Source organism: Achroia grisella, unplaced genomic scaffold (genome assembly GCF_030625045.1).
Source record: "Achroia grisella isolate CSIRO2021 unplaced genomic scaffold, CSIRO_AGI_Agris_v1 utg515, whole genome shotgun sequence".
Taxonomy (NCBI): Eukaryota; Metazoa; Arthropoda; class Insecta; order Lepidoptera; family Pyralidae; genus Achroia; species Achroia grisella.
The window spans coordinates 595,941-619,294 of record NW_026712908.1 but is presented as its reverse complement, the minus strand read 5'-3'; the positions used below and the strand labels follow the sequence as shown (position 1 = coordinate 619,294).

Below are 23,354 nucleotides of genomic sequence, written 5' to 3'. Positions count from 1 at the left end.
AAATTTCATTAGCAACTTTACTGAGTCATGAGATCAGTGGATTTTTTAAGCACACCTATAATGGATTCGTAGTAATCATATTATGCAGTCAATATATTATTACATTACAGTACGTATCACAAGTTAATTGAGATATTATCTATAGTGTTAATTTATATCAGGATATATACAATATAAAATATAGTATATAAAACAACGTATTATTTGAAATTATTTACTTTATAAAGTTTGGTAACAAATGATTTGGTATCTAATAATAATAATAATGGAGTATTTCCCAAGAAGAACTCAGATAAATACAAGGAATATAAATTATTACAAAACATCATAATAATATATAGAAAATACAGCTTGACTAATACAAATGAATATAAAAGGCTGTACTGTGCGGCAATGGAACTGGGCCGCAAGGACAGTAAGGCAAAGTAAATTCGTTTTTGGGGGTAAACCTAGGTTTTCTTAAGTATACCATAATATGTACATGAGATCTGTGTCATAAGTACTAATATATAACAATGTAGGATTGATAGTGTAGTCCCACAATTAAATTTAAATAATATAAATACCTTATGGAATATAGGTTTACGTGTAATTATTAGATTGTTTCGTTATCAGATAGTTGATAAAGTACTTGCATTTGCCCACAAGTCGTGATATAATCTGAGAGTTAGATGCCTTAAATGCCATAGAGTCGTTATATAATAAATTGGTACTTCTAATATTATTACCGATTATATTGGAAGGGTGTGTCGTATAGGCCTCTATCAGTACATAAATCATTTTATCTACTGAGATGATGAAACTTCTGATTATGTAATGTAAGACAATCCTTATAAAAACCTTATAAAAATCCTTATAAAAAACCTTTTCAATATCAAAAAAAAGTTCTAATTAGCAATTTGATTGTAAATGTTATAGCTTGTGTACGAAAATAATGCGTAGATATTGTTTTCAATATTTTAGTAAGGTTGTATTAATTTTTTTCAATCTAATATGCATGTCTGAATAACTTCATCTATATATGTCTCGTTTAATTTGGATATCCAGTAGATCTTATTTAGATAACAAATACTTTCTAAATATATCGAAAAATTGCTTTTTATTTTGGTAAGAACGGATCATAATAATTACTTACCTTATGATGAGATTTAAAGACAGAAATATTTTTGCGACGATTTCGTAACCAGATAAGCTAAAACGGAATCTCTTAAAATTTCATCAAGTCGTTTTGTCTGACCGTCTATCTATCAAGGCATCATAACATTTTACTGTCACGTAAAAGCACTTTAAATATATGTATACAATACAAAGATATGAGTAGCTAAGTTAAAAATATAGCAAGTAGTGTTGCTATATTGTTAAATTACTTGCGATATCAGTACATAGCATATTTAACCTTAATCGTAGTTTCTTAATACTTAGACAGAAAAATTGCAAATATTTATTCAAATGGGCAGCCTTTTTAAGAGAACCCAAGTGCCGTGCTATTTAAATTAGTACTCAACATATTCAAAGTATTTAAAACAAGTGACTGTATTTCAGCCACTTGTTTTCTTATTTATAATTGAAATGATTTTGTATTGTCTTTATTATTATAGCATTTAATATTTAGGTCACTTTTTTAAGTAATTTACTAAGTCAAAAGTTTGATTGGTAATTACTAATTACTGCATAATATTAAAAATTCCTTAGACACTTAATTGGAATTTAGATGTGAGGCATGGTCTAGTTTCGTAACGATTACCTATAGATCATCTATGGCTACATTCTTCATTAAGTGGATTGGTATATAAGTACTAATATCAATTAAAATTGTATCTCTAGACAGCAGAACACCTAATCTGGGCATTTGATATAAAATATTCCTATTCAATCAATGAATAGTTGATTTAATCGTAAAATAGATAGTGCATAGTGCTCATTGAATGTAGATTAATTTTTAATTATAGCTGTGCCTGGAGTTTTATCCGCATGAAATTTATGATCCATGTGTTATTCTAATGTATAAGCTATGTTATTGTAAATTTCATTAAAATCCATTCAAGTTCTTGCGTGAAAGCTTAATAAACATCCATCCATCCACACTCACAAACTTTCCCGTTTATCATGTTGGTAACATATTATGACAAATAATTATGACGTTTATGGCATACATATATATTTTTTAATCAGGTTAATGTAACGATACTGGACTGGTTGTACACGACTTGGTATACAGTTTCATTTCATGTTTTCCGTCTCTTGCGTTGGTGGATCGAAGCATGTTCCCTACTTACGAGTCTAACTAACTCAGTAATATAATGTGGTATTTAAATTGTTATAAAATTTGTGAATGCTAATACACTTAGCCTGTAATATTGCGTTTAGAAATTTACTAAGAAGAGGTATTCTTATATTTACATACAATCATAATTTACGAGTCAGGCTCTTGTCAGTGGAGCTTTGCTTAATGCTGTACTTCTATAACGAGATAAAATTTTCTAATTTTACCTAATTTTGTACTACTTTTATCCGGTGTAAATATTTACTAAGAAATCTAGATATATACCTTACCTTACCTTATTTAGATAAAACCTTACCTAACAATATTATTTAAAAATTTTATATAACAAAAAAATGACGTAAAATTATAAGTAATGTAGTAATAGTTAAATATTATTTAATTTGATATTTTTTACCTTGACTGTTGCTCCACAGAAATATTTTTTAAAGTTTTATGTAAATTTGAGCTAGTTGATTTGTTAAATATATTTAAAATGACTATAATAAACTGATGCTGTTTTTTTAAATGAGTGATTTTTTATCCGTAAATATTTGTAACGAAAGTTTTAAAAATGCTTAAACTAAAAGATATTCGGAATTAAACATAATGATATAAAAATGTTATTATTATATAAAGTCTTATTTATTGATTATTAATAATATAGGGACTATACTCTAGGATCACAGTGGTGCATTAAGGCAATAGCATCAGGTGCATATTGGTGGGGCCATATATTTATAAGCGTTGTAAGCGCGCGCTTTTGCCCCGAGCCTGTTGCATCGTCTACACACACACACACAAACATGCGGGTAAGTGCTCTTGCGCAATTTCTAACCTCCATTATAGACTTAAATGAAAATAGTTTCGATGGCATTACTTAAAATTTAATTGTGTAAACATTTAACGGTCGAATGAAATAATTCTGCTTTAAATTAGTAGGTAATTAATTTAGAAAATATACTCTTTACAAGAATTCAATCTTCACAAATAAGAACTTTGAACAATGTCGCAAATATCTCTTTTTTTTAACATTTTCTGAATGATTAAAATTAAAAGATTTCATAAGCCCTTCTATTTAAAAAATCATGTTGGGAGCACATAATTAAAAAAAAAACTAAAGAAAATTAAGTTGTGGTATAATTTATTAGTATAAGTACCATCTGTTTTAGACGTTACTGCTGTTATTGGCGTGTACAAGTGCCGTGATAGCAGTGCCGCAATACTTGTCACATGGTGGATTGTATGCGCATGCGCCTGTAGCGGTTTCCGCCCCAGTGATACATGCTCCGATAGCAGTCGAGCCAGTTGTAAGTCAACTTCTTTAAATAAAATACAATAGTAACTGAAAAAAAAACTAACTAATATGTATATTTACAGAGTTGATCACAATTAAGGGTACACCAAACTAAAAGTCAAGTACTATAGTTATAATACTTTTAAACTTCAAGTACTTTCTACAAGAAAATAGTTGAATTACTGCTTATTTAATTCATCATGTAACTGTACAGTATGTCAATAGGTTTTAAAATTTATTTTTATCAGGTTTGCACTATATTTCTTTGGGAAAATAGTTCAGATTTATGTTTTATGCTATTACTGTCTATAAGCTTGGTATATATTCTATGTGGGACAAAATCTGTATAACATGTACAAATAGCATATTTTTTATTCTTTAGTGCATGCAGATCATGCTTTTTGCTGAGTATAACTTTTTATACAACGTGTGAAACTTCTACTGTAATTAAAAATTAAGGTTTATTTATTTTCATATCCCCACTTTAAAATCCATCAAATGCTTTAATCTTGTGTGTATGATTAGAGTCACTATTATAGAATCAAAATTGTTATGCAACATATAAGGCCAATATGGTTCTATGGCCAAAACAAACTACTGCTATGTTCGTTTGTTACTTTTAATGTGATGATCTTAACATGGCGTAATAATTGTTAGTTAGTTGTCATTTTTGGGACATTTTTCGTACTTGATGTTACATCTGAATATTTATATAAACATAATTATTTAGTTATAGGTAAATTTGTTTTTTTCTTATTAGGTTCATTGTTTAAGTTTTAAATAATAAGATAGAGTATATTGTGATATAGTAGCTAAAAACATTACTCGATTGTAATTAATTACATATTGACAAACTATGCTAGTATCAGTACTTTAATTAGTGTTTAAATAAAATATTTTAGATTTTAGTTTCCAAAGTAAATAAATCATTGAATGTTATTATTCGTCCTTACATTCACATCGAAAATGTAATCTTACATTTTATTAAACAACTATTTTTAAATGACTTTAAGTATTACTTATATATCTAATGTTTACAAATTTCTGTATGTCTATTTATTTTTATAGTTTTGACTTATTATGTCTACGACAATATTGACAGTGAACACATTATCCTATAACATTTTCTAGGTTTTCTAGAAGAAAAATCTTCTTAGAGATAATCTCGCCCTTGTACATTACATTTATCATATTACTGTTATTATTTCCTATAATAATATCCTTGGACAATTCACACAATGCCATCTAGTCCCAAGGTAAGCAGAACTATTATTGGTACTAGACAAACACTCAGACCGATACCAGCAATCATACTTACATACACAAATGTTTGTACCGTGCAAGGAATCGATCATTATATGTAATGCGATGTGTACAATAAAGAAAGAAACAAAAAATGTATTTTATTGTAATTTGTCGTTATAATTAATATTTGCAGTCATATCCAAAGTACGCGTTCAATTATGGCGTGAAGGATCCACATACAGGCGATATTAAATCACAACAAGAAGAAAGGGACGGAGATGTTGTGAAAGGTAATTTCAATAAATATAATAAATATGTGTAAATGTGTATGAAAATCGAAAGAAATTAACAAAAGGGAATAATATAGGGACAAGGAAGGAAGGAAGGAATAAGTGATATAGCACTGGTTAATTTCTTTCGATTTTCATATGTTTAAATAAAATGGCAATACAATTTTACTTTTTTGGAATAAGCAGATAATATTATACCTAAACATACATTTTAACAGATATTCATACTATACGACTAATACAATTTAATATTCAATTCGATCTACAGGAAGCTACTCGCTAGTAGAGCCCGATGGTTCAACACGAACTGTGGATTACTCAGCCGACGACCACAATGGATTTAATGCCGTTGTCCACAAGACCGGACACGCAGTGCATCCGGTAAGAATAAACATATATTTACAATGCATTAAAGTTTTAAAAGTCTAAAGAAACGTTTGCAATTTTAAAATTAACGCAATTACTTAATAATTAATTATTGACGAATTATTTGAAATTATAAAAAAAAACTGTTTAATATATAACAATATGTACCTACACAGAAATGTAGTGGGCAGTTTTTAGAAATATTTCGACTTAATAATAAATGTAATTAGTTTATTATATATCCTTACTAGCTATATCCCGAGACTTCGTCTGCTTTTTTTAGCTAAATGATAGGCTATGTGCCTCTTAGTGATGTAATATATCTTTATGTTTTATTATTATTATTGTGTCTTGAATAGTTAACAACTGACAGCCACATTTTAGAATTCATAATACTAGTATATAAAGAATATATTTTATATTTGATTTATTAATTTCTACTCCTATAAGTAGTTATGTAGATACGAATGCTTATAGAACAAAAATCGAGACTGATAATTATTTACAGAAATAGTGTATAATTATTTTATTCAGTGGATAACTTATTAGAGTGCTCAGCATTACACAAACGCGATTTCTCTGGAATTACACGGCGGCGTGCGCTTACGCAAGTTACTAATGGTGCGTAAGCTTATAAGGAAACGAGTTAGTCCGTAGATCTTGGCCAACATATTTAACAGAATATCTGGAAAGTCTGAACACTGTCGAGAATGGACCTTTCTGGGAAGCATGCATCATATGCCCTTATGTAAATTATATTAATTTTTAACCGATTTCTTAAAGTAGGTCGATAATTCGACTGCATTTTATTATATAATTGTGCTCACAGTTTTACCCGCGTATCCTTATTATGCTGTTGTATAAGCTAAATTATTGTCTAATCCATTCAGTAGTTTTTACGTGAAAGAGTTACAAAGATCCATATATACTCACAAACTACCACGTTTTTAATATTAGTAAAATTTTATTTAATATCTTTACAAATTCTGTACTAATTGTAACTTTTTATATTTTGCACAAGTATGTATGTTCAAGTATGTACACTAGAAAGAAACTAAAAAATAGGAGCAATAAAAATATATAGGGATATTTATTCTAAAAGGTTATCGTTATATTTTTTGCACATTACAAATATTTAATAACTTTCAATGACAAACACATTATTGATAGAATAAAAAAGAAATTATACCATTTAGTTAATGTCATATCCATATGAATGTGGATGGATGTAAAGGGAGGGGACGCCCTTAGAAAAGATGGATGAATTGTGTGTAAGATGATATGAATAAAGAAGAGTATGTTTAGCTATGACGACCGATAGAGAGCAGTGGAAGAGAATGACATACTGCGCCGACCCCAAATAATGGGATAAAGGCAAGGCAATGATGAGTTAATGTCATATATTTTTTAACAATTAACATGACATTGAACATTTTATTGATAAAAGTTAAAGCTAAATACGCAATTCCGGATATCTAGTGAAATGTAATGCTTGAGTAGTTGTAACCTTGAAATAAATGGGTACGCATTATTTAGAGAAATTACTCTGCTTCAGTGATTTTCGTGAGCAAACAAATTATTACAAAATGTGAACTGTAGACAATACAAATCACGATCATTTAAGTGACGCAAATAAACTATATTGTTAATCCACAAAAATAATTCTAACATTATTTTTGTGCATTAACAATAATTTAATTAATATTTAGACATAATTTAATAAGTATTATAGTATAAATATACATGTCTTCAGTATTTTTTAGATAACTCCAAAAAAGAAAAGGTTCACATGAAACTATATCTTGTCTACCTAAGTATGTGTATATGTTATGTGATTTTTCAAGGCAGCGATATTACTGTCGCTCTTTAATTCAGTAAGGTTGGATTACGAACCAGACAAATTGGTACAATATGTTTCTGTTATCGATCTATGAACTACGAATAATATGTCCATAACTAATTTTTTTATAATTTTTGAATTCTATAAACAACATGTGTAAATACAACAACATAGCGTGTTCATTATTTTAATCATGATCTAGAAAAGCTTGCAGAATAATAATCTTTATTTTTCTAACATAACTTCCAAGACGACAGGAGTCAGTGTCCTCTCCTGTATTGTAGTGTATTTGTGAGTAAACTAAAATGAAGATATTCTTATAAAATTGAATATTTGATTGAAATACGAATTTCCATACCGTAATATCTTACTATAATATTATATTAGAAACGCGAAAGTTTGTGAGTATGGATGGATGTTTGTTACTCTTTCACGTAAAATCTACTGAATAGATCTTTATGAAACTTAACAACAACAACAATATAGATTAGAAAGAATAGAAAATAATTTATTCAAATAAACTTTTTTTTTATCTCATTTGAACAGTCATAACAATTTGTTTTTTATCTACCACTCGTTCGGAATGCTGTCTCATCACAAGAAGAACGAGCAAGAAATCAGATCAATTATACATTAGAATAACATATAGGCTATATTTTATAAAGATATTATGTAAATTGGGAAATATAATGATGAGCATGTGTGATGTGCAGACGAAGTTGCGCGGGTCAGCTAGTATGGTATATAATAATTCCTCTGTATGTCTATCACCTACCTTCTACCTAAGCAGTTGGACCAATCAGAATGAAATATTATTTCACTAATTTAGTAGATCGCGTTTCTTTTTCGGACGGCACATCATAGGCCGTGTCTGTCAGTAAATTTATATATATCTACAATTTTTCAGGTGGCAGTTGCAGCTCCTATAGCACATTACGCTCCTGCACCAGCTATATCAATTTCTCCCTATGGATTACACTAGGGAACGACATTTTAGATGACGATAATATAATTTTAAATGACATCTCTCGTAATTTAAGTAAAATTCTTTTTAAACTAAAAGCAAAGATGGTATGGACAGGGTAACGATATAAAGCTACTATTCAAGTATATTATATATATTATTTTGTATGTATATAGATAAATAATTAGTTCTGTATGTGGACATTTGTCTACTTTATTTTGACGAGTGTTAAATTGCCAGTTGAGGGAAGCATCAAAAGTACAAGTTAATGTTAAATATACAAGACATTAGTAGATAAGTATATTTGTATTAGTAAGTTTTAATCGATAACTTTAATGTAATAAGAAAATTTTATACAGTTTTTTTATTTATAAATTCGTATTTAGTAAAATATTTAAGATATTGTTATGTGTTTCAATCATTACGAAAGAATATCTCTTCTATTTATATAATAATTATAAGAATAATAATAATTTGAGAGGTAGGTAAATAAATTAATTATAATCAAGCATACCATTAAAAAAACATATAAGAATTTATTTTAAAAAATAATAAAAAAAAAAATTGCTCATTCTTATTGGGTCGCCGTATAAATTATTTATTTTATTTATTTATTATGTATCTACGTTTGTGTTTGCTATACGTAGCCTATATGTATTAGGATATAAGTATATTTGATATTAGTTTTCTATTCGTGCAACGATTTTCAGATTTTTGTTATTAAACCAATTTAACATCAACTATATATGTATATGTTTAAAAACATATATAATTAAGACTTGACTAGTTACGAGATTTATTAATAGCATTAATTTGTAGCAAAGTTCAAAGACCTTACAATACGATTATGGCTTAATTTATAATCAATATATTATTTGCATATAGCCGCTATAAATCCTTAATGGGATATTAGAAACATGTTTCAGTTTATTATACTCAATTAGGAAGCGATGTGTCATATTTATATATACCAGTAGATAACTTTGGAATGCATTGAATCAATGTCAGGTTTCATAATTAACATCAGATGAATTATTACCTCAAGACACAGATAAGATAATATTACATACCTTAAGGTAAAAAAGAATTGGTGAGCATTTGTATCTAATCATACTTTTTTTAAAAATGCCAAATCATCCTGCAGCTCCTGTTTTGGTACTTTCATTCATATTACGAGCTTAAAATATGTCAAAACAGTTTAAATATAAACACTTCACTTTAATTTTAGTAATTAACAGTTTGTTTTATATACGAAAACAATTAAAAATGCAAAAGGAATGAATAAGTTTCTTATATTAATATGTAATAATATTTTCCCTTTAGTTTATGACAAAGTGATTATTATTTTTTTTATTTTTTAACAACTCTCTGTATTTTCCGTGACAGAATATATTATTTTTCGAAATTCATTATTTTTATAATGGATTTCAATTGGAATTTGTTTTATATATGATGCCAAGTATTTTTATGTAAAAAATATTTTTGGAGCCTATGAAAATACCCTAGCTAATGCTGTTCAAAACATGATGTTGTTGTGAATGTAGTAACATTTTATTACGATAGCACACATAATATAGTACTGCCTACACTGACTATTCAACAAAGGTCGATGACCTACATTAAGCTTTTGATATAATGCCATATATTTAGTGAGTAGAGAGAACATAATAAAACAAACAATATTTTCATAGGTTCTTAAATTTACAGTAATACGAGATTTCGATACGGTTTGGAAAATGAGAATTGTTTATATATTGCATTGCTCAGTAACTTAGTCCTCACCTATTATTATTTTTGCAAACACTATTTAGTAAATAGTGTTTGCAAAAATAATAATAGGTAATATACAAAATTTTCTGTTCATGAGTTCTCTACATTTGTTTTGATGGTCTACTGACATATTAGGCATGCATTTATAAAATATATCCACAATAAAAGAATATGTAAATATGTCAAGCCTACAGTACAGCTTTATAATTATCTAGGAACCATAGTGCAAGCCATAGCGTACCAGAGATATATTGTAAATAGTCGTCTGAGTTGGTATCTCAATCTCAATCTCTATTTCTGCAGTCTTTCAGGTTGCTTTATATGCTCTGATTGGGTTGTAAAGTGCATTAGACAGTGAAATTGCAGGATAATAGGCATCTTAGTTCTCTGGAATGGCAACGCATGAGTGGTATCATGGAGATCACAGGACAACGTTATGTCCGTAGTGCTATTCACGTGACCGTCGCGTATTTATGATACGCGACGGTCACCACTTACCAATATATGGCCCGTCATCTTGTTTGGCATTCCAAATACATACAAAACCTACATTATTTGATGGAAGCTCTACTTTGTCCAGTACTAGTAGGTGCTATGTTGTATGCACATCCAGTTCATTTGGGTATATTGTTATTGTTACCTTATAATGATCCTACTTAAATACTGTGGGTGTAAAATTTCAAGTCATTAAATTACCAAATTGGACGTTTTACGATTGCTGTGTTTTATAAAAACTGAACATTTATTATACACATCCGCTCATTTAGCAATTTGATAAAGCCATTATTGTCTTTCATTACTTACTGATTTAGGCATTCATTGTTTTATACAAAATGCCACATATTTTATGTTATTCAGAGTAAGAGTTTTGTATATACTTATATTCTTATATGTTTTATTATTAGTAACGGGAATTTTGACTCAATTCTAGAAAATTCTACGTCAGGTTAACATGAGACATTGCTAGTAATTATCGTGGTTAATTCCTGGTGTTTTGGTCACGATGGACTAACTGATCTGTTTTCATGTTCATCTTATCAACCTCCACTGATATCCATTCCATTATACTCAATTAAAATAAATTAAAATTTTACTATCGTCATTATTTCAGTCACATAGTCACCGGCACTGAATTTCTGTTGTACCTACACTTAAGATGACAGGATGTAAGAAATAAAGCAATACTTTCATGTGTGCAATGCCTATGAATGTTACATGACAATGTGCTTACCAATAGATTCTTAGTTCACTTTATACCTTGGTTATGTAGATTATGGTTAAACTGGCTCTAGCTAGTTCTACCTGTTCATGACACAGTCGTTGGTTATAAGGGATTATAGAGCAGATGGTGTAATAGCTACATTGATGCTGTTTTATATTGTGTACGTATAATATGTAATAATAGCATTAAACTTATATGTTTGGCCCAGTAAATAGACTATTAGGGATATAAAAGTATAATATTTAGATTGGTCACCTATTAATATTAATGAACAATTTGCTTAGAAAGTGCAATAATCTAATATCTAATAAATTATTATCATATAAAGAAAGAATTGAATTTTTTACGATACCCCCAGTTACATTATAACGTCCATCTTACATTGCTACTGTCATGCATGTTTTAATTTATTTATCAATCCACTGCGAATACAGAGTGAACTTGATAATAATATTTTCATCAATTCTACATCTAGTTTAGATTAGTGTGATTTGTGGAGTCAAAATATATTTTTATGTTCATAAAACAACAAAGAATCACTCGTTGTGAATTCAACTGTATACATCAGCGCACAGCATTGCTCCTACTATCCTTTTCATAAAAATTGCAGCAAATCAAACGCTGAGGACAGAGGCTTTACAAAGTTCTATAACAGTACCAACAACCATATCTAGTATCGTCTAAAAGGTACATGTTGATAACGTCGTCTCAAATGGCTTTATCCTGCCATACCTCATGGAGTGACATCAGTGTTGAACGGATATGGGCGAAATTGCTCTCACCCACAAAGTTTACGATCGTATTTAGTATAGCTGTTGTTTTTGCGACTTAACCACTAAAAGGAGTCACTCATCGACTTATACGAGAACTTGTGTGTTGGACCAGCAACACGGACGAACCGTGGCAACGTGCTTAATATTTTGTCACATAGAAATGGATCTATTCAAGGTAGGTCTTTCTTATTTACTTGTTATCCATTTGATTTGGTTTATCTACTAATGTATGAATATAGTTTGTATATTTAAAATATTAGATAACAATATGATAAATTCATGAAATGTATTTTTTTAGAATCTAGCTAAGTACTTTCCAATAAATAATTACAGTGATTGACTATATTGTACCAATGGTCACGAGCAGTGAATAATCGGAAAACTTGGAAATATATTTGTAAATCAATATATGATATAAATTTTAATTAAACTAAGTGATAATTACAAGAAAATAGTTCTATTATATTCTGCGTAGAGTAATTTGATATAGGAATTACTTCCTTTTATTTAGGCTTATCTTATAGGAATATATAATATAATTCTGCCGAATAATTCATAGCAATCTAATATTTCAAATGATGCAAATCCATATATATATATAAATATTTTAGATCAAACAAGAGGAATTAGAGGTACCTAAATTGCGTTAAATACGTAAACGCCTGCACCTACTAACATGCAAACATTATTGTTCTTTGTCACAATGAACTCATCTAGGTGAATTTAAAAAAAAATATATTGTCATATTAGCATTACCTAATACACATGATTATGACTGAGTAGGTGACAGTAGGTAAATAGGTACGAGTACAATAACTGGAAACAAATAGCCTGTTGTTATAACAGAAGCAGTCAATTTTAGATGAAAAGTATTGCATTACTTTTATGTTCAGGCACTTTTACAATTCACATGTGAGTGATTTATTTCAAAATCTATAAATAGGTACTGTATTATATATTTATTGATATTTCACTGCTGTAGCTCATAATAAGATAATATTAACATACTGTAACATAAATCAGTTATTCTTTAAAATCAAAGAAATATTGTGTTTGAGTTAATGCTACTTCAATATTCAACGTAGTAAAATGATTTTTTAGAGTCGTTCACTTTTGCCAGCCTATATCTATATATATATATTATAAAATTAATAATCATAAATTAATAAATACCTTTTATTCTTTTTTATCTCATATGAATATTACTTATCACAGATCGAATCGATATAGTACATAAAATATATAAATCACGTTTTATTGATGTATCTCGCGATATTTTTTGTGACTCAGTGTTTGTTTAACAAATGTACAACATTACTCAAATAGTATTTATTATAAATATATATTCTGATAAATTGTATTCAATTTATCCTTTATATCTTCTATAATGTCAAACCATAAGTTTGAAGCGTTCATAATACAAAGTAGATATGTAAAATAATTATTTTACTTTATCGGTTTTGGTGGCCTAGCAGTTTAGCGCACCGCTTACTTCCGATGATCGATGATTCTAAACTACTATACTACTAAAATAAACTAAACTATTTATAATATTCATGAGTATGAATGTTCGGATGTTTTCTATGTACCTTTATTAAATATGTATTTACAAATGAATGTATCTTTATATTTACATTACTTGTCTAGTACCCATAATTCAAGATTTATTTAGCTTGGGACTAGATGGCGCTGTGCGAGTTGACCTGAGATATAATAATGATGATAATGATGATAATTGTTAGGAAATTACTTTAGTCCATTGACATAATGTATATTGATAAACATTTTTATATATTAACTAATCATCATTATACTGTGATTACAAGCAAACATATGTATGTGTTTGTATATTACAACAGAATACTATATATAATTAGGTACTGGCATTTAATGAATTAAAGAGAGCTGTATTTGAGTTTCCGAAATTCTAAATTCTGTAGTAAATCATTGTTACATCTCGTTATTAATATTTTTAATATATTTTATTTTAGATTATATTTACTATTTTGCCGTGGATGTGCGAAACAAGAATGATATGGACACCAAGACAGGGTAGACTCAGTTCAGCTATTTCCGTACCTAGTTATTACTACACAAATATTGATGGTAAGAAAGTAAAACGTATGTTTTTTTTATAAAATTGGAATGGCAAACATGCTTATAACTCTTCTGATGTTAAGTGGTGTCACCTATACCAGGTGTATAGACGATGGAACAGCATCATGGACAAGCGGTCAATATTCTATGATTATGCTGACATCCTAGAACTGAAACATATTACTAATATTATAAATGAGCTGGTGGATGGATAGATGGATGTTTGTTACTCTTTCCCCCAAATCTACTGAACAGATGTTAATGAAACTTGCAGTAAAATAGCTTATACAATTTAAAAATACATTATGAAAATGTACTAAAATATAATGATAAATGTCAAGTAGGTAAGTGTGAAGCAGATGAAGTTGCGCGGGTCAGTTACACAGTTAAATAATTATACGACAAAGACTACTTCGCTAAAAACCTACGGAACCTCAATATTATCGTCTTATATTAGAATTATTATCATATTTTTTCAAGGATATCCTGGTACATATTCCTTCGGCTATGATACATATGATGCTGCGACGGGCAACATGCAGTTCCGTACAGAAGAAAGGTACCCCAATGGTACAGTGGTCGGCAGTTACGGATACGTGGATCCCCGAGGAAGAACCCAACGTTACACTTACATAGCTGATGAGAAAGGATACAGGTTCGTATTGGACATTTATGTAAACAATTATGCCACTAACTTAGATTCGTTTATGTAAGTGAATGATGAACAAATTGACTGATAACGTGCTGCCAGCAACCCTTGCAGTACATAAGCAGTCTCATGATTATCATACGAGTATACCTCATGTTCGTAGTGGTCGTGGCATCCCTTATGCGTTCGCATTCTTAAGGAGTACAGTGTTATGCTTGTATCTTGTAATTTTAATGACGTATACAGTTCTATTATATTAATATATTAGAAATTCAGATGTTATTTTATATTCTATTTTTGCGATAAATTAGGACAAAATTAGAAAATAAAGCAACCAAGAATAACGTAGTTTATTAATGGTATGACAAACTGAAACTTAATTGAATGTGAAATACAATGGTAGAATTCCAGAATATTCTAGACTTTCATAGGACTCGATTTTAAATAGGACTTGTTATAAAAAATGCTATATACTTATCATAATGATGACAAATGTTATTTTATGGTATCATATTAAAAATATAAATATATTATATTTCAGATTAATAAGCAATTCACCCAAGTCAACCACAAGACCACCTGCTAAGATTAATGACATTCCTACGGAACCTTCTATAACCTGGACGAGGCCTAAGAAAAATAAAAATAAAATGGGGGGCAGTTATTTAGTTAAATTACCTATAAAAACAAAATGACTGTAACTTGCATCACTCGATAAAAAAATATTTATTATATTAATAATAAATTAATTGTTATTATTTTATTCCGTATATTAATATGTATTTAAAATACTATTTCAATTATATATGCCGATTTATAGACCCTACAATGACGAGATTAATTGGTTTACATTATTAAAGCCAATATCTAATTCACTATTTAACTCTATTACGACTTCTTCAAGCTGTAGCTTCACTGAAGCAAATATAATTGAAAAAATATGAAAGCTGTGTAACATGGTTAGCGTTTTTACAGAAAAAAAACAAGAAATAAAGATAAACTAAAAGTAGAATCTTATCAAAGCAGATAATCGAAATCATTAAATTCTAAAAAATACAAATAAAAAAAACTAGAAAAAAAAATCACAGATGTTATATATATGTCAATAAAGAAATGGTATAAAAAATCGTCATAATGAGTTTTTCTTACCATTTCTATTGAAAGTACTATCCCGCTTCAAACTTGACACAAGTGACAATTTGCATTTTTATGGCAAATTTAAATACAACCAACATGGTTTTAATATTATTCAAACTACATAATGGTGTATACATTTTTTTAACAATTGTGTTAATGTTGTTAGGAATGATAAAATGTACGTAAAATTATATTTAAAAATAACACAAATATAAAGACAATCAACTCGTGATTACCGTCTTTTATGCAGCACAAAACTAGGGAATAAACAACTATTTAAACTGTTTTTTACGGATGATATCATGATATCTTATTATTATTTATCTTAATTCTTGACAGGCTTTCCTGTTGAAAAATACGACATACAAAATTCTGATTTTAAAAATGAAAAACGATATCCTAATGGAACTGTAGTGGGAAATTATTCGTATGCTGACAGCGAAGGAAATCCTATACATGTTAAATACTATGCTGATGATTCTAGTTATGGGTATGATGATATTTTTACAAATAATTTGAAGTAATGTATCGCTATTGATATGTAGCCTAATCATAATAGTTTCTGAGTGTCTGGACTCTTTAGGGATTTTATTATATCTTGTAAAATGTAATATAACTTAATTTCAAATTCCTAATTTTGTATAACGTGAATCATTATAATCATAGGAAAAAGGTGTACTGTCCTGTTAGTGTTTATAATAGTTAATTAAATAATAAACAAATATTAAACATACCTTAATACATATCCTATTTATATTTAATAAATAACATATAACCATTACCCTTTATTATTTCTAAATACTCCTGTATTGTTTCTTTTATTATTCATTTAATTATCTGTTTTAGCATTGAGTTGAAAAGTATTAAAGCAATAGAATCTAATGAAGATGCAACCACACAAACCACTACAGAGAAGCAATTTGAATATTTCGTACAAAATACTGGTTTGCCGGCAGATAAATCAAAAGTGCAGTTACCATTCTATAATACAAAATATAAAACTGAAGGTCCATCAGACTCTCTCAATAAAGAAATTAAAGCGAATCGTTACAAGGAACATAGTACTAGCCCTGACTATGAAATATTTGTCCAAAATGAATTAAAAGCACCCGAAAAATGCGGTAAAGATAAAGTCAGAATTTATTTTGATACAAATAAAAGAAAAATACGTGAAGCAGCAAACAATGAAGAAATTGCTAAGTATTGTGAACTTTTTTGATACCTAATTATATATTATTATGAGCCAAATGAATATTAAAAATTGTATTTTTTTTATTTAAAAGGATAACATATATTTTTAATTTTCTATCTATAATGAGACTCGCAAAGTCAGAGATTGTATAATACATCCGTAGCCGTTCCGGTAAAACTATAGAAAACTGTATACTGAAATATTAATCCTTGTAGGAAACACTAAGTTATTCATTAACCTAGAATAATTCTCAGCTACATTATAATTGGTTATTAAATAAATTCCAAGTAGAATTAAATGACTTAAATATGGTAGTAAGAATTACTTTAGAACGTGGATAACAGGTGGTGAAGAGTGAAAAGATAAGAGTAAAATTAGGTTAATTTAATTGTTGTTTAAAAATCTATATAGAGTTTATAATAGAAAAGTTGATATAACTCGTTTATTAGCCTAGAACATGAGCTGCAGATTAAAAAATAAAATAAAAGAAGGTAAATTAAAGAAAAATGTTTGCACCTATTAATTTGCTGCTTGAATAAATATTACGTAACCTAATATGTATGCTATTGTACGATAGTACTGTTAATTCGATCGAGATACATATGCATGTATGTGATGAGGTAACTATATTCGTATCGTTGTGAATATACTCACACAACACTTTATGTACTTACTTTATTTACTTAGATTAGATTAGTCTTATTTTAGTTTATATGTATAGTACTTTGTACAAATAATTATATATATAATTTTATGAGCATTTTAAATATGTAACACTATAAAACTTATCTTACATGGTATAAAACAAAATTGCTCCCGCTACCTATACGCTTAGCTATTTTATACTACGCACCTGATTTTAATGCAGTTTCTAGCATTAGATCGAGTGATTCAAGAACAAGGTTTGTACCTAATAATAAATAAATAGCGTATTATAGTCAATTACAAATTTAACCACTTTAAAATATTGATATTTAACATAAAAAAGCCCTCATAATAAGTGATAATTTTATTTATAACAAGGCCCAGGGAGGTGTCTATATATTGTCAATTATCAGATTGTATGTTCTATTTGCTATTCCACAAGTTAACGCTTGGTAATTGTCTTCACGTGTCAACTGCTCTGCTTTATATTGTACGGAAGGGTTATAAAGATAGCGAAAGTGTATCTCTTTTATAGTCACAATGTGAGCACGCTGTATATCCGGAATTGGGTAAGATGAAATAGTTGTAATAGGAATGCTAATAGATGTAACTCGAAATACACTGAATGAGGTAAAAATAGTATTGCGTAAATAGAAGTAGATGATAGATCTATAAAGAAATTTAAATTAATTAATAATAACAACCAACCAATAAAATTAAATAAGATTTGTGACGATAACTGAGTTTTTTATAATCGAGTAGTACTTCACAATAACACTATTAGTTTACTTTAGTTATTTCAAGTAATATTTTTTATTAATTTGATCTACTATGACGAAATAGCATTAGTAGTATCACAGATTATTAATCCTCTCTTTGAATAGAAAACATAGGTGGATTACTTTACTATTATAATATTATGAAGCAGGTTCAAAGTATCATTTAGCATTGACATTAAAAAATATTGATGCTGCCCACATAGAATCAGCTTGTATTGATGTACATGTATCGATAATTTTTATGAAATCTGTTAAGTATTTATTTTGTTTCTCTATCGATCAAAAATAACACAAAATAATTTCTTTATAATATTATATGGATATATAATATTCAACTATACTAACAGAGGGATGGCCAATTTATAAGATGGTCTATACTAAAAAAACAATGCACATACTTTGAATAATACGACAAAAGCTATGCCTGTAATCATTTTTGGTATGTTTACTCAATCCAGGTCAATAAGTTGTCTACAATTATAAATCTGAATTTATTTTGGTCAATAAACCGTCTATAATAACAAATCTGTATTTGTTTATTTCCACCATTATCACTACACCAATGCAGTACGTATTTCGCCTATAAATGAGGGATTATCCGGCAATAAATTCCTGCTTCGATTCTTCACTACGAATAACGATTCGTAGAAACTAATTAACACGGTTTCACTACATAGGATTTATTGGTTACTGAAGAATGTTATATAGGCCGTCAACGGACAAATGTATTGTTAGTCTAATCGACTAATGACGCCAATGGTGGTAACCTACTATGTCATGTAGACCTCCACGCGGTTCTTACTGGAAACCATGTTGCCATGACGTTCTAACAGATCTGACCTCAGGCTTATCTTACCATGCCCTACTGGCACCCCGCCAGCGTAAACAGTTAACGGAGGCTGTTGTTGGCATTATAATTTTCATTGAATTCAATCCATTATATCTCTTAAAGAAAGCTCAATAGTAAGCCGTCAGTCATTTGCTTAGTTGAATAAAATCTTGTCTGTAAAATAATATAGCTTATTAAACAATCTAATTGTGATTAGTATTTAGTTCTACAACTTATAATAGGTATACTATAAGATTTTTATTGTAGATTAAAGTTTAAATACTGTTATGTAAACTAAGGAAAACATAAGAAAGATCATGGATTGTTGTTTTATTATTTTACCTTTTCAAACATAAAATAATAAATTATTTATAAATTGATACAAAAAATATTTATTTACAATGATTTCATACTTCATAGTCACTAAATACATAAGTCTACTAAGTATACTTACTAAAAATACTACATTTGTTTATTATTATTACATAAACTAAATCATATTTGTATTCTACTAAACACCAACCCAGCTTATTGCAACTTTTAAGTTTTAGGTAAATGTAATAAACTGACTAATATTTTTATATTAGTTTATAAAAATTATATTCGTAACTGTATTTTAGATATTAAGATATTATACAGTAATAAAAATAACCAAGATTGTTCATGATACTCTCTCTCCCACACTGAAAAATTATCTTGATAGCTTGGAAGCGTCAGGCTACCAAAAATGTTTATAGTTTCCTCAATAAAAAAATATTAATTAACAAGAGAAAATAAACTTAGCTTAAATCACGAAATAATATTAGATAATTTTTAGTATTATAAGTTTTCAATTTTATAAAAGGATTTTAAACCTTTATAATTAGTTACTCAAGCCTTTTACGAAACAGGTCTCTATTAACGTTACGAATTTGCGTTTAGGAAATGATAGAGTAATAACTGATTGTAACAACAATTCGCTTTATCTATTACGTTAGTGTTATACAAGATTTGAGCTACTCCCTCGTTATTTGTTCTAGGTGGTTATTGTAAGCAAGTTTAGTTCCATAACAAAATAGGGTAATCAACAGTTGTGACATATTACATACTCCCCGAAATACGTTACATAATATTGTTGAACAAGTTGTCATGATTGACAAGTGTAACAATTGTAAACTAAATAACAACAATACCATTGTTATTCGTATAATGAGATTTTGGGATATGATATATTTTTTTTATTATATATTTTGGAAACTAGTTTCAGCTTTCGATTTCGTTCACGTGACCAGGATAGATCGAGAAGAGAAGTATCGTATGTTCTTTTCAATTATTGCACATCTGCGTAATTGCATGATAATTGCTTTAGCTGTGAAAGTGCAACAAACAAACGTATAAACAAACTCACTTTCGCATTTGTAAGATGGTAAACAAGTCACGTGGTAGTAACGAGTAATCGTTTTTTTATATATCAGAAACGATTACTCCTTACTACCCTATGACAAACCAGATTAGGCATGTGTGAACTGTACGATAATATAATTCATAAAGAATAACAATAACTTCTATTCAAAAGGAGTAGAGGCACTGTTAACTGTTGCTGTTAAATTTTGCTGGATCCACCATCAACCAGATTTGAAGTCCTTTAGGTTGATTGGTAATTTCTGTTTGAAAGCCACGACGCTAAATAAGGTAAAATGTATATATATAGTTTATAGCGGTTATGGCGCCGTCTTTGTAGTATTTATCTAAGCTTTGATGATCTCGTTGGTTAGCGGCTAAGCATACCTTATCAGACTTACTTTCGGTGGTCTCGACTTCGATTCGTGAACAACATTTACTAATATTCATAAGTATGATATATATGATATGATATAACCCAATACAAACAGTATTGGGTTAAATGTTGAGTTTGTAAATAATCCGTTTAAAAGAAAGTATTTAAATATTTATATTCACCAGTTTGTTTGCCATTCTGGTCATAAAAAAATACACAAAATATATCAAAATTTAAATGTTCAAAATACATAATAAATTATGCAATTTGCTTAAATTATGTATATACTTATATCTACAGTAATATTTTAAAGAGGAAAAATCTATAATTTTGTATTTAATGTACATAGAAATACTAAATAGTTTTCATAATTATAATATAGACTATAATTATAACTAGAAAAATTAGGGATGCATACTAAAATTTCAATAACATACATTATTTATCGTAATGTAACTTACGTTAAAAAATGTCCACCGTGGTAGTCCGGTACAGGCTGTTAGTAAATGAAGTAAGAATTCAAATATAAAAAGAAAAAAATATTTTTATATTTGAATACTTTTTATAAAATTATATAATTTTATTGAAAAGGTATTAAGTACACATACTTACTTAATACCAAATTCAAATTATCTCATATAATATCAAATATTATTAAAACAGTTACATATATAATTTTATCCGACGCACTACTTCGAATATGATAATTATGAATTGTTTTAAAATCAGATGCGATTATGTATTAACATAAATTATAACTAAGGCTATTCGCATACTGATCAAATTAAAGTGTGTTTATCTTATATATAAAATTTTCGAGTCACCACGTTAGTTACCATACTCGTCCGAAACGACTTGACAGATTTTTTATGAAATTTTACGAGTATATTCAGTAAGTTTGAGAATCGGCTACTATCTATTCCTACTATCTATTTTTCATATCCCTAAGTGATAAGGGTTGTATAACATGTTTATTTTTTATATATTTGGACAATATTTTTTTAATTTTTTATAACGTAGCATTAAAAAATACATGCAACCCCAAATATTCACCCTTCTACCATCAACCCCTATTTTTAATAGCAATTTTAATTTACATGTTTCTTCCAGTATGTCGGTTGTTAGCAAGTTCTTGAATATATAAATTTCTACTAACGACTTCATTCTACTAATGATTTGATCGAGTATATTTGGGGTTAAGAACCTTCTGCCGTTTAAATTAATTAATTAATCTCACAATTTTAGAAAATGTCATTTTAATAAATGCCATATTTTAACCTATACCTTAATGTTTCCCTTTAAATTTGTTGTCGCCGCGCCGTGTTGGTTCCGAGTTCAGTTTGAGACAAAAACTCTTAGAAGTTTTTCATGGCCTCGGTGGTCTAGCGGTTTAGCATACCGCTTTACTTTCGATGGTTGCGGGTTCGATTCCTCGCACGGAGCAAACATTTGTATTCAAGAAATATGGTTGTTTGTATCGGTTTGGGTGTTTTCTATATATATTTTGTATGTACGTATAAAATTAAATATCTAAGTATTTATATCAGTAGTCAAGTACCAAAAAAACTACTAGAAGGCGCTGTGTTAATTGTCCAGGTTTATTTATTTAATTTTCGTCTAAGAATTCGTTAGTGTCAATTATACAGTATTGGATTAATATTTATTTTTATTTGCTGTTAATGTGAGATGATCTTAAGCTATATATTTACATAAAAAGGGCCGACAGTAAAACAGAGTTGCTGGTTTATTAACATATCTGGGTGCTACTTTGTCACAATTAGATGTAAAGAAAGTGGGTTATTCATAGTGGGTAATGTTGGTTTGTGCAATATCATCGCATATTTGTGTTATATTGTGTTTTGTAGGTTATTTTTGAATAAGTAACTGCCATTAGGCCCAGTTGTGTTTGTGGTGTTTTCTTAAATTCGTATAAAACATATAATTTTAATTTAATTGTTCATCCTTGTTCCATTTATTGAATAGTACTTTTATATTTTGTTCTGTATAAAAATGATTTATCAATTTCGTTTAAATACACATATTATTTATTATATATTTAATAAGTAATATACATTAAATACGATCCATAAAAACGAAAATTATACTGTAATATTTCTAAGCAGCACATTTATATTTGTGTAAGATAAAATTCCAGAAGTAACCTGTGGTCTTAAATACGCCATATAAAATAGAGCTTTGACCTAAGATATAGCTAATCACGGGTTGGTTAGATTTTTAATATC

At 28.5% G+C, this 23,354-nt stretch overlaps 3 protein-coding genes across 3 annotated transcripts; all 3 read left to right on the top strand.

Annotated features, from left to right (window-relative positions):
• Positions 1–2,994: 2,994 nt before the first annotated feature.
• Positions 2,995–8,640, top strand: LOC131846917 (cuticle protein 8-like). Its single transcript, XM_059196333.1, has 5 exons — positions 2,995–3,072; positions 3,433–3,570; positions 4,996–5,092; positions 5,361–5,473; positions 8,206–8,640. Exons 1-5 carry the CDS (start codon positions 3,067–3,069, stop codon positions 8,278–8,280), a joined length of 429 nt encoding a protein of 142 aa, XP_059052316.1. The 5' UTR covers positions 2,995–3,066; the 3' UTR covers positions 8,281–8,640.
• A 3,468-nt stretch (positions 8,641–12,108) lies between these two features.
• LOC131846916 (uncharacterized) lies at positions 12,109–15,479 on the top strand. Its single transcript, XM_059196332.1, has 4 exons — positions 12,109–12,202; positions 14,019–14,133; positions 14,605–14,779; positions 15,315–15,479. Exons 1-4 carry the CDS (start codon positions 12,188–12,190, stop codon positions 15,466–15,468), a joined length of 459 nt encoding a protein of 152 aa, XP_059052315.1. The 5' UTR covers positions 12,109–12,187; the 3' UTR covers positions 15,469–15,479.
• Positions 15,480–16,078: 599 nt separating this feature from the next.
• On the top strand, positions 16,079–17,148 carry LOC131846938 (uncharacterized). Its single transcript, XM_059196355.1, has 3 exons — positions 16,079–16,088; positions 16,250–16,400; positions 16,757–17,148. The coding sequence occupies exons 1-3, from the start codon at positions 16,079–16,081 to the stop codon at positions 17,127–17,129; spliced, it is 534 nt and encodes a 177-aa protein (XP_059052338.1). The 3' UTR covers positions 17,130–17,148.
• Positions 17,149–23,354: the final 6,206 nt, after the last annotated feature.

What these genes read in the sequence shown, in the direction of transcription:
- LOC131846938 (XM_059196355.1), top strand. An exon ending in GCTGATGATTCTAGTTATGG is followed by an intron (nt 16,401 to 16,756) that starts GTATGATGATAT and finishes TATCTGTTTTAG; the next exon opens with CATTGAGTTGAAAAGTATTA.
- LOC131846916 (XM_059196332.1), top strand. An exon ending in TTACTACACAAATATTGATG is followed by an intron (nt 14,134 to 14,604) that starts GTAAGAAAGTAA and finishes TATTTTTTCAAG; the next exon opens with GATATCCTGGTACATATTCC. An exon ending in GCTGATGAGAAAGGATACAG is followed by an intron (nt 14,780 to 15,314) that starts GTTCGTATTGGA and finishes ATTATATTTCAG; the next exon opens with ATTAATAAGCAATTCACCCA.
- LOC131846917 (XM_059196333.1), top strand. An exon ending in CGATAGCAGTCGAGCCAGTT is followed by an intron (nt 3,571 to 4,995) that starts GTAAGTCAACTT and finishes TAATATTTGCAG; the next exon opens with TCATATCCAAAGTACGCGTT. An exon ending in GGACGGAGATGTTGTGAAAG is followed by an intron (nt 5,093 to 5,360) that starts GTAATTTCAATA and finishes TTCGATCTACAG; the next exon opens with GAAGCTACTCGCTAGTAGAG.